Here is a 21,804-nt window from a genome sequence, read left to right as displayed (position 1 = left end):
GTTGTCTCGTTTGAATTTTTAAGATAAATATATATATTATTTTAATAAGAAAATAAAACTTATTTTTTTTAGAAAAAGAAAACAAGTAAAGGAAAGGCAAAAAAAAAATTTTAGGAGACCCAGCCTATGCTGAGGTTTGACCTTGGGCCACGCCATTCTTGGCCTTACAGTGCATATAAGGGACGTGAAAAGATACTGTCTCTACCTTGAGAAATGTATTCACTGACAAGTTACAGAGGGAAGAAGACACCTTCTATGAAAACGTTAAAATGAATATTGAGCTAACATTTACAAACGTCTAGAACTACTCAGTGAGCTACGGAAACACTTTAGGCACGTATTAAACATACTATGCTGTGTTAAAATTCTTAGCTTGGAAGGGCCAGGTATTCTGAAAAACAGAAAGCTTTAGAGGCAGGTTCTGAGTAACAGGCCTGAAGAATATTAGAACTGGATAGGACCCCTTGAAAACCACAGTGCCAGGGTCCCACCCTGGATCGCCCAACTTCTGCTTGTCATCACATTAGAATAATAGGAACTAAATAAAAATCTGTTGACTGAATTCCAAGTTGCAGTTATAACCAAAGGCCACCAAGTGGAAATGAGAACTGAGAAATTAAGAAAGGATGCTGAGGACACTATGACTTACGTCTTCCATTTCCCCTCCAGACTCATACCAATAAATAATAATTTCTCATACCAAGAAAAGCAAAGACGACCAACACAGGAAGAAAATGACTCCTCAGCCTCAAAAAGATGAAGGGAAATAGAACTTCACCCCAACAGAGATGAACTCTGACAATTGTGACACTGGTGTTTCCAAAGACTTTCTATTTCCTTTCTAAATTAGCCTTTACCACTCTCAAGAAGTATGATAAAATTAGAATGCCCCATTCCAAACAAGAAAATAAATCCAAACATGAGGGAACTTCCCACTGGGTTCTCCTCTTAAGACGCTGAAGGAGAGGCTGAAGAAGGGATTTTTTTTTTTTAAACAGTCTCACTCTGTCGCCCATGCTGGGGTGCAGTGGCAAGATCTCTGCTCACTACAACCTCTGCCTCCCAGGTTCAAGTGATTCTCGTGCCTCAGCCTCTGGAGTAGCTGGGACTACAGGCACATGCCAACATGCCTGGCTAACTTTTGTATTTTTAGTAGAGATGGGGTTTTGCCATGTTGGCCAGGCTAGTCTTGAACTCCTGATCTCAGGTGATCTGCCCACCTTGGCCTCCCAAAGCGCTAAGATTACAGGTGTGAGCCACCACACTGGGCCAAAAGAGATCATTTTTAGGACATAGCATCCTGACCCTGGGAAGAAAATAATAAATAAATAAGAATTCTTAAGGAAACAACAGGATGTGGTTCTAAAAACACAGATCTCAATGGCTGAGTACAGTGTCTCACACCTGTAATCTCAGCACTTTGGGAGGCCAAGGCGGGAGGATCACTTGAGCCCAGGAGTTCAAGACCAGTTTGGGCAACACAGTGAGACCCCATCTCTATGAAAAGTAAAAAATTAGCCAGACGTAATGGTGCATGCCTGTGGTCCCAGCTACTCATGAGGCTGAGGCTGGAGGATCGCTTAACCCTGGGAGTGTGAGGCTGCAGTGAGCTGTGACTGTGCAGCACTCCAGCCTGGATGATAGAGTGATGCCCTGACTTTAAAAAAATAAAAATAAACAGATCTCAAACTTCCTTAGGCAATCAGCCTGTAAGATCATGAGTTCAGCTGCAAATATTTTGAATTTAAGGTGCCTTTGAAACACCCAAGAAGAAATATTAAGTAGGCAACAGGATGTAAGTTCTGGTCCTTAGAGAGTTCGGGACTGAAAATATAGAACTGTACATTCTTTATGAAAAGATGATAGCTGGTGTCAGGGATGAGGATGTTTATCTAGGCAGACTGAGAAGAGAAGGGCTAGGACCAAGTTCTGAGGACCTGCAATATAGAAAGGGATACAGAAGTAGCCAGAGAAGCAGGAAAAATCCAAGGGGGTCAGAGGGATGCTGGTTTCCAGAAGAAGGAAATGCACAACAGTGCTGAATGCTGTTGAAGAGTCAAGCTAGAAGAGGCCCAAAATTGTCCCCTAAACTTAGTGACCCAAAGGTTGCTGGTGTCCTTGGAGAGGGCAGTTCCAGATGAGTGGTGGGGTCACAGGCAGATTAGAGTAAGAGGTGAGGGAATAGTGACAATACTTCCTTCGATGCTTACTGTAGTTCACTTTATTCCGGATACAAATGTCTGGTGATCTGGGAGAAATGGCAAGACACGCACAACACAGTCCCAAAGTCTGAAGCCCTGCAGAGATGGCTCTGGGAGAAGGAAGCCAGACTGAGCATAAGAACATACCAGGGGTTAGGTTGCTAGACAGTCTGGCAGGTGTGGGTGTGGAGGAGCACTTGGATGACAGTGTCTCCGTCTTAGAACCAAGAAGTATAGACAATTCTCTGAGGCAACCATTCTCCCAGCATGGTCCCTGGACCAGTGGCCTCAGCAATACTTGGGAACATGAGAGACACGCAGACTCCCAGGCCCCACTCCAGACTTCCTGAATCAGAAACCCTGGGGATGGGTCTCAGGAATCCGTGTCAGTAACAAGCCCTCCAGGTGATTCTGATGCTAATGCAAGTGTGAGAAGCACGGCTCTGAGTAAGGCAAACACACATCAAGATGTGCAGGTGTGTACGTTCTCCAGTTCATTTCAAGCCTGCAGCGCTTTGTCTCACCTGAGGAGTTGCTCTAATTTTTTTTGACCCACTATGAAACTGCTGTTCAAATTAGAACACACCTTTGACAACAGACACAGGGTTTGTCAAGGGCAGTGAATATATATTTTTTAAAAAGGGGTTGTCAAGGGCAGTGAACATATATTTTTTAAAAAATCACTTACGCTGTTTGAAGACTTCAAGGGCCCGCTTCAGGGTGCTAAAAAGACAAGTACATATATAATTTCAGTTCTGGAAATTATCTGCACAATCTTATTATAATGCCTTTGCATGCTTCTCTCTGCCTATATCTTAACTTAGGACCTACAGACCAATTTTTGCCCATGAGCAAAAGACCGAGACTTCTTAAGTCCAGTTTCCTCAATCCCAGGCACAAGAAATTCTTCAGCTGTTCACTTGGGGAGAGCAATATGCCAAAACTCTTTGTGTTTCATTGTCTCCGATGATAGTATAGGAGTTATGACCCTTTCTCATAAGAATACCAGTGATTCTTTAAAGTACGACAAGGAGGCTGAGGCAGGAAAATCACTTGAACCCGTGAGGTGGAGGTTGCAGTGAGCCAAGATCGCACCACTGCACTCCAGCCTGGGCAACACAGCAAGACTCCATCTCAAAATAAATAAATAAATAAATAAATAAATAGTACAGCAATTCAAAATATGAATACAAGGCAACAAAGGAAGGGTTCAAACCTAGTCCTGATTGCCTCCTTTTTCATTAATTTACATTCATTTAATCAATCATCATATATTTATTGACCATAAACCAGGGGCCAGGCATTGTGTCAGATGTTAGTAGATCAATTGTACAAGACAGACCTCATCCCAGACCTCAGAGTCTAATGGAGGAGACAGACATTAAACAAATTGTATCCATTTTTTTATTGCTGCATGACAAACTTAGCAGCATAAAACAACACATATTTATTATCTCACAGTTCTGTGGATTGCCAGTCTGAATATGGTTTAGCTGGATCCTGTGCTTAGAGTATCACAGGCAGCAATCAAGGTATTGGCCAGGCTGCATTCTCATCTGGTGGCTTGACAGGGGAAGAATCTGCTTACTCAAGGTTAATATTTTACTTACCCTCAGCAATAAAATACCTAAGAATGCTTTAACCCTGATTATCCTTCCTAAAAAGTTATAAGCTTTCAATGTCCAATATTTTGGCTCCATCTTATTTTTTAAATCACCCAAGTTGACATTAATACCATTTATTTATAAACTGTTTAGATTTATCCATATGTGCCATATTCTTTGCTCACTATTCCTTCTTGCACTCCAGACCTTTTGTCCCGGATTTTTTTCCTTCTTCCTAAAGTATATTTTTTAGAAATTCCTTTATTGAAGATCTGCTCATAGTTAACTCTAATTTTTTGTTGGATAACATCTTTGTTTTTCCTTCTTTCTTGAAAAATAATTTATCCAAGAAAAATAATTTTTCCAGGTTGATAGTTATTTCCTCTCAGTACTTTAAAGACATAATTCTGCAGTCTCTCACTTCATCATTGCTGTTGAAAAATCAGCTGTTGCGCTAATAAATGTTCCTTAGTAGGTAATCATTCTTTCTGAATGCCTTTAGGACTTTTTCATTAACTTGGATCTTACTCAGTTTGACTGTTCTTGTGTGCTTGTGAATTTCCTTCTAATTTATCATTCTTGGGATTTATTTTGCTTCCTCAATCTGAAGATTCATGGCTCCCATCAATTATAGAAAATTGTTAAGCTCTGTTGCTTTAGAAGTTTTTTCTCATTGTTTCTGTTCTCTCTTCTGGAACTCTAGTTAGGTTTGCATTGAACTTCTCATCCTATTCTCCACGTCTCTTAATTTTTCTTTACTTTTAACCTCTGATTTTTTTCTGTGATTAATTCCAGATAATTTCTTTTCTTTTTTGAAATGTATTTACTTACTTGACAAATAAAAATTGTATGTGTTTATTGTGTACAAAACAATGTTTTGAAATATGTACATTGTAGAATGGTTCAATAGAACTAAGTAACATATGTATTACCTCATGTACTTACACTTTTTGTGGTGAGAACACTTAAAATCTACTCTCAGTGGTTTTCAAGAATATAATACATTGTTATTATCATAGTCATTGTGTTGTACAATAGATCTCCTGAACTTATTCCTCCTAATTGAAATTTTGTATCCTTTGATCAACATTTCCCCAAACCCTGTCCCCAGTCTCTCCTGATTTTTTCATTTCTAATTTTTGAATTCCCTCTTCAATTATAGTTAATGTGTTACTTAATGCATCTCATATACTGAATTTTTATTTTAAGTATTTTCTATTTTCTTTATATAAGTTCTATCTGAATCCCTTTCAAAATTTCTTGGATACCTCTGTCACCCTACTCATGCTCTTAATTCACTCTTTTTTTTTCTTTAAATATACTATATATACTTGTTTTTTTAGATCTGTTAGTTCTAGTATCTACAATCTTTGCATGTCTAATTCTGCTATTTATTGCTTCTGTTGACACTCAGGACCACTCTAAACTAAATTTTTAGCTTAGGATTCTTCAGACCACTCTGATGAAATTTGGTAATTTGGAGCTCCAAATCTGCAAGATAACTGGCTTGTAATTACAGATTCTCAGGAGATACAACCTCTTCCATCATTCATAATCAAGGCTTAGAGAGGTATCTTTCCTTGTTATCTTTTTCTTTTTCTGCAACAGTCTCACTCGGTCACACAGGCACCCAGCCTCTGCCTCCTGGGTTTGAGCAATTCTCCTGCCTCAGCCTCCTAAGTAGCTGGGATTACAGATACCCACCAGCACGCCCAGCTAATTTTTGTATTTTTAGGAGAGACAGGGTTTTACCACATTGACCAGGCTGGTATCAAACTTCTGACCTCAAGTGATCTGCCCTCCTCGGCCTCCCAAAGTGCTGGGATTACAGGTATGACTTGATATCTTTTATTGAGATTTTTTTCTCTAGTTTAGCTTTTCATTAAGACATTATTTCTCTTCTGGTTTCCAGGCTTTCTCTGGGATTTAGGAGATGAAGAAAAGCTTGAATCCAGAGAGCTAAGTGAGCACTGAAAGACACCTTTGATTTATCTTTGGCCTGGAAGGATTTTCCTTACTTTCTTGACAGCATAGTCATATATTTATCTTAAGTCATTAAAATATATTTTAAACTAGCATTTTAAGTGTTTTACGATGGGAGGGCTTCCCAATATCTAGTCTACCATGTTGTGGATATGGAAGACCGTGATTCATTTTTCATACCTTCTCTCAATCTCCCCCATCCTCTCCCTTATAATCAACTTCGCTTTGCCCATTATTTCAGTTCTCCCCCAACCTACACTTCCTTAAGTGAACCCCCTCGGAGGTGCCTTGGCCCAGATAATTTTCTTGCTCACTGCTACTCTCACGGAGGCTGATCTCATGGAACTGTGGACTGTGCTCGCTCAACCTACCCAAACAGGGTTGGGATTTTGTTAACTCATAGTCCCCTACCACAGCAGCGTAAGATCATGCATCATTTTAGATATGTGTGTATATATATATATATATGGAAAATTCTATTATTTTAGAAATTAAAGGCCCTGCATTTTCCAACTGGCCCCTTCTCCCAACTACCTCACTTTCCCCCCTCTATCTCAAAACAAAGGTTCTTCTTTCTCTCTGCCTTTTCTCACATGAACACTTGCACCAGCTATTACAAATACACTAAGCAGGACAGTCTAAGTGCACATTCTCCATTCACTTTACCCATCTTATGATACAATTTATCAAGGTGTACAATGCATTATAATAGTGTCCATATTGAGGCCGGGTGCAGTGGCTCACCCCTGTAATCCCAGCACGCTGGAAGGCCAAGGCGGGAGGATCACTTGAGGTCAGGAGTTCGAGACCAGCCAGGCCAACATGGTTTAACCCCTTCTCCACTAAAAATACAAAAATTACCCAGGTATGGTGGCACATGCCTGTAATCCCAGCTACTTGGGAAGCTGAAGCACAAGAATCATTTGAACCCTGGAAGCAGAGGTTGCAGTGAGCCAAGATTATACCACTGCACTCCAGCCTAGGCGACAGAGTGAGACTCCAGTTCAAAAACAAAAATAAAAATAAAAGTGTCCATATCCAAACAAATGCACCAATGGTCAACTGGAACTAATAAACCCACTCTTCAGTGATGCTCATTTGTCTTCAAAGTATGGGAAAAAAAAAGACGGATATGATAGGAGATACAACTGGGATTATTTCCCTATAGTGAGTCATAGGGTTGAAAGGCCAGCCTTCCAGCAAAATTGTCTGTCCCAAGTTTAAAACTTTTCTCCCACCACAGTGACTGACTGAAGGGCCCCTAAAAAGCAGCCCCATTTTCATTTCCTTTGTCATCGCTTTGTTGTCTCCCATCATCACTTCATTGTCATTCCTCATGTTCAGGACAAAATGACATTCCAGGAATGGAATCTGAACCATGGGAATGGTGGCCTAGCAACATTCACCCTCTCTTCTCCACGGTGTTCTCCCTGACTGTGGAAAAGGAAACTATTCTACAACTCTTTTTAAAAGGACGTTGGCCTTAAGCCCTAACAGGTCCCGTCACAGGCTTGAGTCTCTCAGGGTAGCCAATGAGGTGGAAGATCCTAGCTAGTCCCTGGATAAGCAAAATCATCCAGCTGGGCGCGATGACTCACGCCTGTAATCCCAGCACTTTGGGAGGCCGAGGCGGGTGAATCACGAGGTCAGGAGTTCAAGATCAGCCTGGCTAAGATGGTGAAACCCCGTCTCTACTAAAAATACAAAAATTAGCTAGGCGTGGTGGTGAGTGCCTGTAATCCCAGCTACTCAGGAGACTGAGGCAGAGAATTGCTTGAACCCCAGAGGCAGAGGTTGTAGTGAGCTAAGATTATGCCACTGCACTCCAGCCTGGGTGACAGAGTGAGACTCCATCTCAAAAAAAAAAAAAAAAAAAAAGGCCGGGCGCGGTGGCTCAAGCCTGTAATCCCAGCACTTTGGGAGGCCGAGACGGGCGGATCACGAGGTCAGGAGATCGAGACCATCCTGGCTAACACGGTGAAACCCTGTCTCTACTAAAAAATACAAAAAACTAGCCGGGCGAGGTGGCGGGCGCCTGTAGTCCCAGCTACTTGGAAGGCTGAGGCAGGAGAATGGTCTAAACCCGGGAGGCGGAGCTTGCAGTGAGCTGAGATCCGGCCACTGCACCCCAGCCTGGGCGACAGAGCAAGACTCTGTCTCAAAAAAAAAAAAAAAATCTGCTGTCATCTAGAACATCTTCCTAAAGATCATGTCATGAGGTGACAAAAACAAGTCACCTAAACAGCATTTCACTTCAGCCTTGGAAAGGATCCCAGTTCTCCTATCTTATTACTACTTCCTCTCTGAGGTATACTCTTAGAAGGAAAACTAACTGGCTTTTATCAAGCAACAGAAAAGAACTGTGTTACAGTCTCTCTGAATTTACCAAATAACAAGGCAAACATCAAACATGTAAGGATGTAAGAAATATCATTTCGGGTCAGATTCATTCCGTTAAGTATCTTCTGCAGGAAGTAGTAGAGAGAATATGGCCATTTTCCATCACATCACCTCAAAAGTTTCTGGGTATATTGCCAACAGCTTATGCTTTCGTTAGAAACAAAAAAGTTTTTTTGGTCAACTGACCCACTTATCTTCCATGAAATGTTCTAAACCATTCTTTAATTACAGTGAAACTTGTCTAAGTTGATGTAGTTTGGACCCTTGGACATGCAAATGTTTTACATATTCAAAAAATAAAACTAAATCAAACAGGAAAAAGAAAACAATCCCTATAATTTAAAATAAACTGAAACAAATAAACTTAACTATAAGTAAAATTGGTTACATAATCACACAGAGAAAGTAAATGTTTAAGTGACCTACATGGTCTAAGATCAAAAGGAACTGCAAAGAAATGTTAAGCTTTATTCAGAAGTTTTATTGTTAGTAGCAATATTGTATTATCTTAAAATAATTTTATATATATAACAAAATAAAGCAGATAATTATACTAATATTGTCAGGTCTTCAATATAAGATGAAAGAAATAAAAACATAAAATTTTAAACATTACGTAAAGCCCTATAAAGTTAAATTAGAATTGGAAATATCAGTATGAACTCATACTTTTAAAATCCGTTCCCTGCCAGGGCCTACATACAATGATGCCTCTGTGACAATGATCAACATTAAAACGGAAAATTTGGGCCAGGCACGGTGGCTCATGCCTGTAATCACAGCACTTTGGGAGGCCAAGGCAGGCAGATCACTTGAGGTCAGGAGTTCGAGACCAACCTGACCAACATAGTAAAATCCTGCCTCTACTAAAAATACAAAACATTAGCTGGGCATGGTGGCAGGTGCTTGTAATCCCAGCTATTCGGGAGACTGGGGCAGCAGAATTGCTTAAACCCGGGAGGTGGAGGTTGCAGTGAGCCAAGACAGCGCCATTGCACTCCAGCCTGGGTGACAGAGCGAGACTCTGACTCAAAAAAAAAAAAAAAGAACTGAAAATTTGATCTCTAAATATAATTAATCACTAAAAGGAATGGAACCAAGTATTCTTGGAGAAAGAGCTGATTCCAGATTTAAATTTAAAGCATTTACATTGTTAATAATTATAAAATCTTGGTGACAAATATGAGTAACTGCAAAATCTAGGTGATAGGTATATAGCTATATAGCTACTTACTATGCTCATTTTTTAACTTTTCTGTGATTTTAAAATTTTCTTTTCTCTCTCTCTCTTTTTTTTTTCTTTTGAGATGGAGTCTTGCTCTGTCGCCCAGGCTGGAGTGCAGTGGCGTGATCTTGGCTCACTGCAAGCTCCGCCTCCGGGACTCACGCCATTCTCCTGCCTCAGCCTCCTGAGTAGCTGGGACTACAGGCACCCACCACCACGCCCGGCTAATTTTGTTTTGTATTTTTTAGTAGAGATGGGGTTTCACCATGTTAACCAGGATGGTCTCGATCTCCCGACCTCACGATCCACCCGCCTTGACCTCCCAAAGTGCTGGGATTACAGGTGTAAGCCACCGCGCCTGGCTGATTCTTAAATTTTCATTTAAAACATCAAAAATATATAATTAACCAATGAAAAAATAAACCTTCCTTGTGCTAATTTCCTATGTCTGAGGGTATCAAGATTTTTAGGTTTATGTAACTATTAATATTTTCAATATCTCCCAATGTTTTCCTCCTCAGTAGTTCAATACCTTTCTTTGTGGTCTAGGATGAGTCTGTGTGTGTGTGTGTGTGTGTGTATCTGTGTTGTATGTGTGTTTGTTTTAGAAGCAAGAGAAGACAAGAGCAAGGACAATGTCCTATTTGTCCCTATTAGGGCCTCTGAGGGGACACAGATCTCTGGGCATCTCTGTTGATAGCACAGCCAGAGCAGGATACAGGAAAGTATGTTATGTGGTTAGGTCTGCAGAGAGAAAGCCTGACTTCCTTCTCCAAACCCTCCCTCAACATATTGGGGAAGGAATCTAGAACTTTTCAAATGAGTCGGACTGGCTACATAATTTGTGAGTCCTACTGCAAAATGAAAACGTGAGACCCCTTGTTTATAAATTATTAAAAATTTCAGAATGGTGATAGCAGGGCACTAAACCAATTATGAAACCCTTCTAAGTGTGAGTTGCCATAGGACACCAAGGAAACCAGCCTTGTATAAGAGGGAGTGTATTCCTAACGTAGGTACCATGTCCTGGTCATTTCTGTATCCTCAAAGTATTAAATGAATGACTGAAAAATAAAAATTATGGTACAGAAATCTCACATGGGTGGTGACAACTATAAAATGATGCAAGGAAGACATGAAATTGACCTAAATGCCCACCAATGATAGACTGAATAAAGAAAATGTGGTACATATACACCACGGAACACTAGGAAGCCATAAAAAAGAATGAGATCACGTCCTTTGCAGGGACATGGATGGAGCTGGAGACCATTATCCTCAGCAAACTAAAATAGAACAGAAAACCAAATACCACATGTTCTCACTTATAAGTGGGAGCTAAATGATGAGACCACATGGACACGTGGAAGGGAACGACACACACTGGTGCCTATCAGACAGTGGAGGGTGGGAAGAGAAAGAGGATCAGGAAAAATAACTAATGGGTACTGGGCTTAATACCTGGGCGATGAAATAATATGTACAACAAACCCCCATAACACATGTTTACCTATGTAACAAACCTGCACATGTGCCCCTAAACTTAAAAGTTTTTTTGCCAGGCGCGGTGACTCACGCCTGCAATCCCAGCACTTTGGGAGGCCGAGGCAGGCGGATCACCTGAGGTTGGGAGTTCGAGACCAGCCTGACCAACATGGAGAAACCCCATCTCTACTAAAAACACAAAACTAGTCAGGCATGGAGGCGCATGCCTGTAATCCCAACTACTCGGGAGTCTGAGGCAGGAGAATTGCTTGAACCCAGGAGGCGGAGGTTGTGGTGAGCCAAGATCGCACCACTGCACTCCAGCCTAGGCAACAAGAGCAAAACTCCACCTCAAAAAAAAAAAAAATTTTTTTTTAAATGGTGCAAAATCTCCTATAGTTATCACAAACCAAAAAATACATGTGTAATTTTATATTTTATATATAATTTTACAGGTATTTTACTTAGGATAGACATTATAAAATAATATCAACACAGCCCTCTGGGCACCTCTGCTATCAACACTTGCACAGATGCCCAGAAGTCTGTGTCCCCTCAGAGGTCCTAATGGGGACAAATAGGACATTGCCCTTCCTCTTTTCTTCTTTTGCTTCTAAAACACACACACATAGAGTACACACACACAAGAAGCCCTTCTATTAAATTTCTAGTATAAATATATATAATATAACTCTATCATTGAAAAAGTATACATATAAAAAGACTTCAAGAAAAACTTAGACGGTATTAATAACAGGTTGTGGCTTCATAGTCCACTTTAGCCATTTTTCTGTTTGTCTTGATTTTTCACAATTGAACATAAGAAAAAAAAAATTGCAATTTTTTTTAGGCCAAGTACAGAGACACGTGCCTGTAGTCCCAGCGACTTGGACAGCTGACGGGTAAGGATCGTTTTTTTAAAAATCTTTTGAGACAGAGTCTTGCTCTGACACCCAGGCTGTAATGCAGTGGCGCGATCTCGGCTCACTGCAACCTCTACCTTCTGAGCTCAAACCATCCTCCCACCTCAGTCTCCCAAGTAGCTAGGATGACAGGCATGGGCCACCACGCCCGGCTAATTTTTCTATTTTTAGTAGGGATGGGGTTTTGCCAAGTTGCCTAGGCTGGTCTTGAACTCCTAGGCCCAAGTGATCCACCCGCCTCGGCCTCCCAAAGTGCTGGGGCTACAGGCATAAGCAACTGTGCCTGACTGAGGATCTTGAGTTTGAGCCCAGCCTGGACAAAATAGTGAGACCCCATCTCCAAAAAAACAAAAATTTTTTTTCAACCTCCTGGTAACTCTGTCTGCTGAAGCAAAGGGGCTCCCGGGCATTATTAACCAACCTGGAAACCAGAAAAAAACTTGGTACATACTTGGTTTCAAACTGTCCACACGGCTTCTTCCTAGAGAGGCTGAGCAGATCTTTGCCATATCTCTCTTCAACTGCTGCCCTAGGGGAACAGAAGACAGGGTTATGGGTCCTTCTCAGAGTTGACTCTTTGTTAAGACACAATGACCCTCCCCTGGAAAGCAAAACTGCACTTGTGACCGCAGAAGCTCAGATACAACACCGTTCTCTAAAATGCAAGACTCCCTCTATATGATGGGGAACAACTGTGAAAAGATCAATGGCCCTCATCTCTCTGGTGGTCTTCTCCAGTTAGAAGTCCCTAACATGAACATTATGTGAACATTACAGTAAAACTGAACATTTGTTTAAGTGGAATAAGAAATGCTCAACCCTCCTCCATCTTTTCTAAGAGTGCCCTTTACCATGCGATAGAGCCCTTCATTCACAAGCAATTCAAATACGTAACTAAACTGTACCAAAGGAAGGGGAATTTCAGGAAAGAAACTCTGTAGTCAGCGTACCCTATAAAAACACTGATTGTTACTCGGCATTGCAGGGTCAGTCCCAGTACTAAACATCCTCCTTCCCCTTCCCCTCTCCCCGCTGCTTTTTGTCACCATCTCCATTTCTTGTCCCAGCCCAGCCTTATCTAAACCATACGGTTAGGACAGAGTGATTTAGGCTCATCTACCCTACTTTTTTCTTCAGATTTAAAAAAAACATGTAAGTAATAAACGAATATATCCTCACGGTAAAAGACTGCAACATCACAAAGGTAGACAGTCTAAAACACGCCAGCACCTTCCCACTCTCTTCCAGCTCCACTGCTCTCCCCAGGGGCAGCCACTGCCAAGGTTGTTAGTTAGTTTTCTAGTCCCTTTTCTCTGCATTTACATGCCCGTATCTCACATATACACATATATGTAACTTTCATATTTACATAATTGAGATCATTCTATTACTAAAACTAATTAGTAATAATATTTGATGATGATTGTAACGGGGATTTCTTTCTGCAGGTATACAAATAGGAAGGATGAACAGACGTATGCAACAAATAATTTTTAAAGAATAAGACCATATGACCGGGTGCAATGGCTCACACCTGTAATCCCAATACTTTGGGAGGCCAAGGCGGGTGGATCACCTGAGATCAGGAGTTCGAGACCAGCCTGGCCAACATGGTGAAACCCCGCCTCTACCAAAAATACAAAACATTAGCCAGGCATGGTGGCCCATGCCTGTAATCCCAGCTACTTGGGAGGCTGAGGCAGGAGAATCGCTTGAACCCGGGAGGCGGAGGTTGCAGTGAGCCGAGATCGCGCCATTGCACTCCAGCCTGGGCGACAGAGCGACACACTGCCTTAAAAAGAAAAGAGGCGGCCAGGCGCAGCGAGGTTCCACGTGAGCACTTGCGTCTCTCCTCAAACCTAACGATGCCGCGGGAACTGAGGAGCCAAATGAAACTGGACGGGAGAACCGAAGCGAAGCCGAAGCGTTAGCCCAGAGCGAGGGCGGACTGGAAAGCCGGAGCGGGGCCGGGCGCACCGCCCGAAAAGGCTGCCCCTTCATCCCAGCGGTAACCGCGGCGGAAGAGGAGAGATGGCTCCGGCTCCGCCAGCGGCACCGCCTCACGCTGGAGGAGGGCAAACTGGGCGTCGAGCGGTGCCTGGAGGCGCTGGTCTCCGGCGACATCGAAGACGACGAGATCGGGCGGCTGCGGCCTCTGCGGGGCCCGCGGGTTCAAGGATATGAAGACTCGGGTGACTCAGAAGCAGAGAATGAAGCAAAAGATAATTTTGCACCTCAAAAGAAGCCAGTTTGGGTGGATGAAGAAGATGAAGATGAGGAAATGGTTGACATGATGAACAATCGGTTTCGGAAAGATAATGATGAAAAATGCTAGTGAAAGTAAACTTTAGAAAGACAACCTTAAGAAGAGACTTTAAGAATTCCAGCATGCCGTGGGAGGAGTACCTGCCTGGGCAGAGACTAATAGGCGGAAAACATCTTCAGATGATGAAAGTGAAGAGCATGAAGATGCTTTGTTGCAAAGGACTGGGAATTTCATATCCACAATAACTTCTCTGCCAAGAGGAATCCTGAAGATGAGGAACTGCCAGCGTTCCTCATCTGAACGTCCTACTGCTGCTCAGATCTCATCTGTGCAGTTCCATCCGTGTGCACAGATTGTGATTGTCGCTGGATTAGATAACCTGTATCACTATTTCAGGTTGATGGAAGAACAAATCCTAAAATCCAAAGCACCTATTTGGAAAGGTTTCAAATCCTTAAGGCTTGCCTTAGTGCTAATGGGGAAGAAGTTTTAGCCACGAGTACCCACAGCAAGGTTTTTTATGTCTATGACATGCTAGCTGGAAAATTAATTCCTGTGCATCCAGTGAGAGGTTTGAAAGAAGGTGGTGAGGAGCTCTGAAGTCTCCCCAGATGGGTCCTTCTTGCTCATAAATGGCACTGCCAGGTATTTGCCTTTGCTATCAATGAAGACCAAAGAACTGATTGGAAGCATGAAAATTAATGGAAGGGTTGCAGCATCCACGTTCTCTTCAGATAGTAAGAAAGTATATGCCTCTTCGGAGGATGGAGAAGTTTATGTTTGGGATGTGAACTCAAGGAGGTGCCTTAACAGATTTGTTGATTAAGGCAGTTTATATAGATGAAGCATTGCCACATCTAGGAATGGATAGTATGTTGCTTGTGGTTCTAATTGTGGAGTAGTAAATATAAACAGTCAAGATTCTTGTCTCCGAGAAACAAACCCAAAGCCAATAAAAGCTATAATGAACTTGGTTACAGGCGTTACTTCTCTGACATTCAATCCTACTACAGAAATATTGGCAGTTGCTTCAGAAAAAATGAAAGAAGCAGTCAGATTGGTTCATCTTCCTTCCTGTACAGTATTTCAAACTTCCCAGTCATTAAAAAGAAGAATATTTCTCATGTTTATACCATGGAATTTTCTCTCAGAGGTGGATACTTTGCCTTGGGGAATGAAAAGGGCAAGGCCGGCCGGGTGTGGTGGCTCACATCTGTAATCCCAGCACTTTGGGAGACCAAGGCGGGTGGATCACCTGAGTTCAAGACCAGCCTGACCAACATGGAGAAACTCCGTCTCTACTAAAAATACAAAATTAGCCAGGTGTGGTGGCAGGTGCCTGTAATACCAGCTACTTGGGAGGCTGAGGCAGGAGAATCACCTGAACCCAGGAGGCGGAGGGTATGGTGAGCTGAGATCGCGCCATTGTACTCCAGCCTCGGCGACAAGAGCAAGACTCCGACTCAAAAAAAAAAAAAAAAGAAAAAGAAAGAAAGAAAGAAAAGGGCAAGGCCCTGATGTATAGGTTGCATCATTACTCAGACTTCTAAACAGACTATTTGAAGTCCAGTTGAGTCACAAGAGAAGCCTGTCTTGATATATCATCTCAGAAAATTTCCCAAATGTGTGATAATATGTGGAAAATGGTTTATAAAGCCAGCTATGCTTAAGAGCCAGTAATGTCTTAATAAACATGTGGCAGCTTTTGTTTGAAAAAAAAAAGTAAGAGGATGGAGATATTCAAACATTTTAACAATTGATTTCTATTTTTGACCATTGTAGATGTTTGACAGCATGCTGGAAGTGTTAGATAATAAGCACTGTTGTACTTCCACCTCCTCAATATTGTTTACATTTTGTTTCATTTGTGTATAACATATTCTGTTCTCCAATCATATTTCCACCAGTTGTTTAGTCTGAACTATTTATTGAAATGAATTTGAAGCTCAATAATTGTCCTGTTATCATAATTATTCATCTCAAAGATTTTAATTTGGATTCATTTCTTGCTTGACTAAATTTTATCACTACATAATCTTTTGTAAAAATAGCTCAAGGTAGGAAAGGGGTCAGTATTCCCTGAGGTCTTTCATATTTGAGACTATTTACCTGTGGCCTTTATATTGGACTGACAACCTCACTGGTGTAATGACTGTTCTTAAGTGTTCCCTCAGAACTTGGCTGAACTTGTTCCACTGGCTTCTGTCATTGTACAGAAGCCTGGGGCCGTCCCAAATTTCCCCTGATTATTTCTGTATAGACAACTTGTTTTTTCCTTCCTGCATACTTGAAGAATTCTTTATTTAGTTCAATAACTTAGCCAGGATGTGTGTTAACATTGATCCTTATGTAATCATAATCAGTATTGATTACTGTGTATCAGAGTTTCCTGGTTCATAGTGTGCCCTTCAGTTCTATTTAGTCCTTCCTTTCATGACATTTTTCCTGTATTATATCTTGGAATACTTCCACTATTCCTTTGGGTAAATTTTCTACTTGGGTCAGTTATCCAGATGTTGGATTGGCTTTGTCTGTTCTTGAGTTATGGGCTCTGGTTCTTTGGTTGCTTTTGCCTTGATATCTTTCTTCCTTCCTTCCCTCCTTCTTTGGTGGAGGTGCATTTGCATGGCTGTTTTGGGATTTGGCTTCATCTTGCTCCTGGTACTGTGGGCAGCCCTATCTACTTGTCTGAGACTATGCAAGTGATTTCTCCTTCTGGTCTTAGACAGTACTCAGTACTACAGTTTCAGCAATAACCCTGTTTCTTCTCAGGACTCCATTCTTCGACTTTACTTCTAAAGTTTTTCCAGCTCCTGACAATGTAAAGTACACCTGAAGCTGACTCTAGTTACAGAAAAAGATGCATCTTAACTCCCTAGTAACCATTTCTAACTTTCTGAATCTCTGTTCACTATATCTATATAAAAATTTATTAACATGCTACAATGACATTTAATATTTTTACAGGTAAAAAGACATTCAGGCCATTTTCATTTTTAAAAATATATAATATACAGGCATTTTATCCTTTTATCCTCAGAATCATATCCATTAAGATTTCTTTAGAATCTTTTGTTGTTTCCAGGACGAGAAACCACTCACTCAGTCTCCTTCTTGTAAGAGGAAGGCATCATGAATCTAAACATACCATAGGCAACATCTTGTTCCCCATGAAACAAGATGTTCTCCTAGAACCTGGGAAGTAATGAGTTCCAGCAAGCACCATGGTGTGCTTCTTGGAGAAAAGAAGGCGCTTTAATAGAAGTGAAACTAGAATCTCAGCCTCATAAAACCAGGGAACAACCACTGAGGTTGAGAGGGTATTTCCCTAGTAAATGGGAAGCAATGGGTCCAGGCAGGCAATGAAGGAATTACTAGAACATCACAGAAATCATGCTTGAATAAGTAGGCCTTTATCTAGATCACCCTCCTACCACCTATCCGATTTTTTTCTGTCTCATCTGATCATCAATTTGTCATTTATTGAACATCCACAATGTGCCAGGCATCATACCAGGTGCTAAGAACACAGAGATGGCTGAAATATGAGACCTGCCTAGTGGAGCTCATAATCTAGCAGAAGAGAGAGATGTAAACCAATATTTTAGTTTACTATCACGTAACAAGGGCCAGATGAAAATGTACAAAATAGTACAGGAAACAGAAGAGACAATACCATACCTCTGAGCACTTAGCTGGCTACACTTCACAAAGCTCTCCTTAAAAACCCCAACTCCCTTTGACCTTGCTTCTCTCCAAATTCCCAGACCGGGAATAATCCATGTGCCATTTTCCCTTCAGCAACCCATGACAGGCTGGGTGCCACGCCTCACACCTGTAATCCCAGCACTTTGGGAGGCTGAGACGGGCAGATCACCTGAGGTCAGGAGTTCGAGACTACCCTGGCTAACATGGTGAAACCCCGTTTCTTCTAAAAATACAAAAAAATTAGCTGGGTGTGGTGGTGTGCACCTGTAATCCTAGCTACTCAGGAGGCTGAAGCAGGAGAATCGCTTGAACCCAGGAGGCAGAGGTTGCAGCGAGCTGAGATCATGCCATTGCACTCTAGCTTAGGCAATAAGAGTGAAACTCCGTCTCAAAAAAAAAAAAAAAGAAAGAAAAAGAAAAAGAAAACAGGAAGGAAAGAAAGGAAAAACAACCCATGACAAACATCATCAGATATCGTCTTTTCCCTCAGGTCTGAAAGCAGCCTCAGGATGATTCTCAGTCTAGTGCTCCAGGTTGCCCCAAAATCAGAGTGAACAGATAAGATGAAATCCTTTTGCCATAAAACCTGACACTTAAATATTTTTCTCAATTTTACTGTATATGCCATTCACAGCACCTCAACTGAATAAGTTCCTTGGGAAGAATTAGATCCAAGGGGCTCTCATAGAACATCTCATACAATCCAAATTTTACGGCTAAGGAAACTGGAATCTAGAAAAGTCTAGGGCCTTGAATAATATCAGCGCTGGCTAGTGAGGAAGCCAGGATTAGAAGGCCGCCCAGGTGTCTAAACTCCCATCCCAATACTCTTATTTCCCATGTTGCTCTCAGCTTCCAGTACATTCTTTTGGGCACAGGTGTTCCTCCCACAAAATAGGTTGCAGTCTCAACCCCCAGCATCTTAGAGTATGACCTTATTTGGATATAGGGTCCTTGCAGATGTAATCATTGAGATAAGGTCATACTGGAGTAGGGTGGCCTCTTAATCCAGTATGACTAGTGTCCTCACAAGAAGACAATGTGGGCTGGGCGTGGTGGCTCACACCTATAATCCCAGCACTTTGGGAAGCCAAGGCAGGTGGATCACCTGAGGTCAGGAGTTCAAGAACAGCCTGGCCAACATGGTGAAACCCCATCTCTACTAAATAAAAAATTAGCAAAGTGTAGTTTCGCACATCTGTAGTCGCAGCTACTCAGGAGGCGAAGGCAGGAGAATCGCTTGAACCTGGGAAGCAGAGGTTGCAGTCAGCTGAGATCATGCCACTGAACTCTAGCCTGGGGGACACAGTGAGACTCCATCTCAAAAAAAACAAAAACAAAAGATACTGTGAAGACACAGGGGAAGAACACCACAGGATGATAGAGGAAGAGATGGGAGTTATGCAGGTGCAAGCCAGGATATGCCAAGGATTACTGATGACACCAAAAACCAAGAGAAAGGAATGGGACACCTTCTCCAATAAAGCCTTCAAGACAGCAAGATTCTGCCAACATCTTGATTTGGGACTACTGGCCTATGGACTTGTGAGAGAATAAATTCTGTTATTTAAAGCCATTCAGTTAGAGGCAATTTGTCCCAACAGCCCTAAAAAACTAATATAGTACATAATGGCTTCACAACTTTACCAGCTAATGCATGAAGGAATCTGTCATTCCCATCCTGGCAATCTGTCCTTCTTAAGGCTGTCCTGAGACGTAGCCGACCGCAGTGAGGGTCCCGGAAACAGAGCTGTAGCCAGGGCAGGTTGACCATGGGACGTATAGGAGCTTATGGGGAAGAGTACAGAGTCCCAAGGCACCAGGGCTGTGGATCCCCAAGAGCATAGGTATAGCTGCTAATCTACAAATGGTAAAGAATTCTGGACATAAAGGCGTTCCACAAGCACGTTTCCCTCCTCCCTACTCAAGAGACCATTAAGGATCCTATCACAGCACACAATTAAGAGAACTGACTTGGCTGCCAAGTTCCTGTTCTCCTTCAGAGAATACACCCAACTTTCTCAAGAGACCATTAAGTAAAGTGGAAAAACCACCAGACATGAAGTCAATAGGAATCCCAGCTTTACTACTTACTGATATTGTAATCTTGGGCAAGTCATTTAAATCCACTAAACTTCAGTGTTCTTGTCTGTAAAAGGAAGCTAATGATATATTCCCTACTTGGCTTCTACACTTAATATAACAATATTAGTAAAGGTTATGGAACTTGCCTAAGATCAGTGGGTACCATTTACTCACTATGTATTGTGTACCAGCTACTCTACTGGGCACAGTGTACTAGTTAATAGCAGATTCCAGGGCCCAAATTTTCTAGGTTTGAAACCGTATCTACAGCTAATTAGCTGTCTGACCTAAGGCAAGTTCCGTAGCCTCTCTGAACCTCAATTTCTTCAATTATAACATAAGGATGAGAAAACTTACCATACAGAGTTTTTATGAGAATTAAATAATATATACAAAACACATTGTAGCTTCCATAGAGTAAGCTTTCAATAAACAGAAGCTATTAATGTAATCTCATTTAATCATCCCTAGCTACCCTCTAAGGTATGATTAACCTTATTTTTATAGTTCTCATTTTCTGCTCATATCAGGAGCTCATTATATAATATTTCGCCACATCTGGGCATCTGAGGGTGGGAGAGTCCATGGGCTTGGGCTATCAGTGACAGGATGGCTTCATTTTAATTGTTAACCGGCTGAAAGAATTCAGACTAAAGTCCTATGTAGAATGTTTCCTTTAAAGAGAAATAAGGTCCTTTAAAAAGAAATAAGGTCGGGTTGCTCACGCCTATAGTCCCAGCACTTCGGGAGGCTGAGGCAGACCAGATCACTTGAGACCAAAAATTCAAGACCAGCCTGGCCAATAGGGAGAAACCCCATCTCTACTAAAAATACAAAAATTAGCTGAGTGTGGCGGTGCACACCTGTAATCCCAGCTACTTGGGAGGCTGAGGTGCAAGAATTGTCTGAACCCGAGAGGCGGAGGTTGAAGTGAGCCGAGATTGCACCACTGTACCCTAGCCTGGATGACAGAGCAAGACTCTGTCTTAAAAAAAAAAAAAAAAGGGCGGGGGGAGAGAAATGAAAGAAGAGGAAAATTTGACCTGGACTTGGAAGGATGGGGAGAACTTACTTAGGCATCAAGGAAAAAGGAGGACTTTCCAGGTGGGGAAATACTGAAGTAAAGAGGTACAGGCAGAGACATCCAAAGCATGCTCACCAATAAACCCATCTGGCTGAAACAGACAGAATGGGTATAATGAGTGAGATTGTATAAACAGAAAAGAGAAGGAGAGTGTGTCTGTGCTGGGAACTAGCCCATCTCCTCAGATCGCCACCAGCCCTTTTGCCGGTGTTGATGAATCATAAACACAGGGGTTGTATGAGACCCCCGTCCTCACCGCCCCTCCGGACCATTCTGGGTTCTGTCACTTTCTAGATTCCCCTGGTAAATTACTTAAACCTCATCTACAAAGCTACACTTCTGTTCCAAGAAACCTTATGCAGCCAATATAAGTACCAAAGGGATGTGTAAGCCTCAATGTTATGGTTATATTACGTAACTATTGAGATGTTGGCTGTGGTTGCCAGCATCACCTCTGTTATTGTTGTGCCTTTCCAGCTGAGAGGAGGGTAAACTAGATAAATTTACAATTCACTGATGGAGTGTTTGTTACTGTGTTTTGTTACTTATAGTATTATTTAATTATATATTAATTTAATTAATATCAATTTTGATTTAATATTATTATAATATTAATTGTTAATATGCTACAATATTAATTGTAACAATTAATTGTAGTAGTTATTAACAATTATTATAACAATGTAGTAGTTATAAATAATTATTGTAACAATTGTTAACAATTATTAATTATTAACAATTATTGTAACAGTTGTTACAATAACCCTGTATGTTAACTGTTCTCATCCTTATGTTACAATTGAAGAAACTGAGGTTCAGAGAGATTATGGCATTTGCCTA

General features: G+C 41.5%; 1 protein-coding gene and 1 pseudogene across 1 annotated transcript in view; one reads left to right on the top strand and one right to left on the bottom strand.

Annotated features, from left to right (window-relative positions):
* Nucleotides 1-21,804, bottom strand: part of PSTPIP2 (proline-serine-threonine phosphatase interacting protein 2) — a 97,167-nt gene that overhangs the window by 30,953 nt on the left and 44,410 nt on the right. The window contains exons 3-4 of the mRNA XM_015121863.3: nucleotides 12,273-12,350; nucleotides 2,890-2,924 (exon numbers count right to left, since the gene is read on the bottom strand). Coding sequence (XP_014977349.2) covers nucleotides 2,890-2,924; nucleotides 12,273-12,350 — 113 coding nt within the window. The remainder of the gene's footprint in view (nucleotides 1-2,889; nucleotides 2,925-12,272; nucleotides 12,351-21,804) is intronic.
* On the top strand, nucleotides 13,687-15,517 carry LOC106994490 (U3 small nucleolar RNA-associated protein 18 homolog pseudogene; annotated as a pseudogene).

This window comes from Macaca mulatta, chromosome 18 (assembly GCF_049350105.2).
Source record: "Macaca mulatta isolate MMU2019108-1 chromosome 18, T2T-MMU8v2.0, whole genome shotgun sequence".
NCBI lineage: Eukaryota > Metazoa > Chordata > Mammalia > Primates > Cercopithecidae > Macaca > Macaca mulatta.
This window is presented reverse-complemented; position numbering and strand designations above follow the sequence as displayed.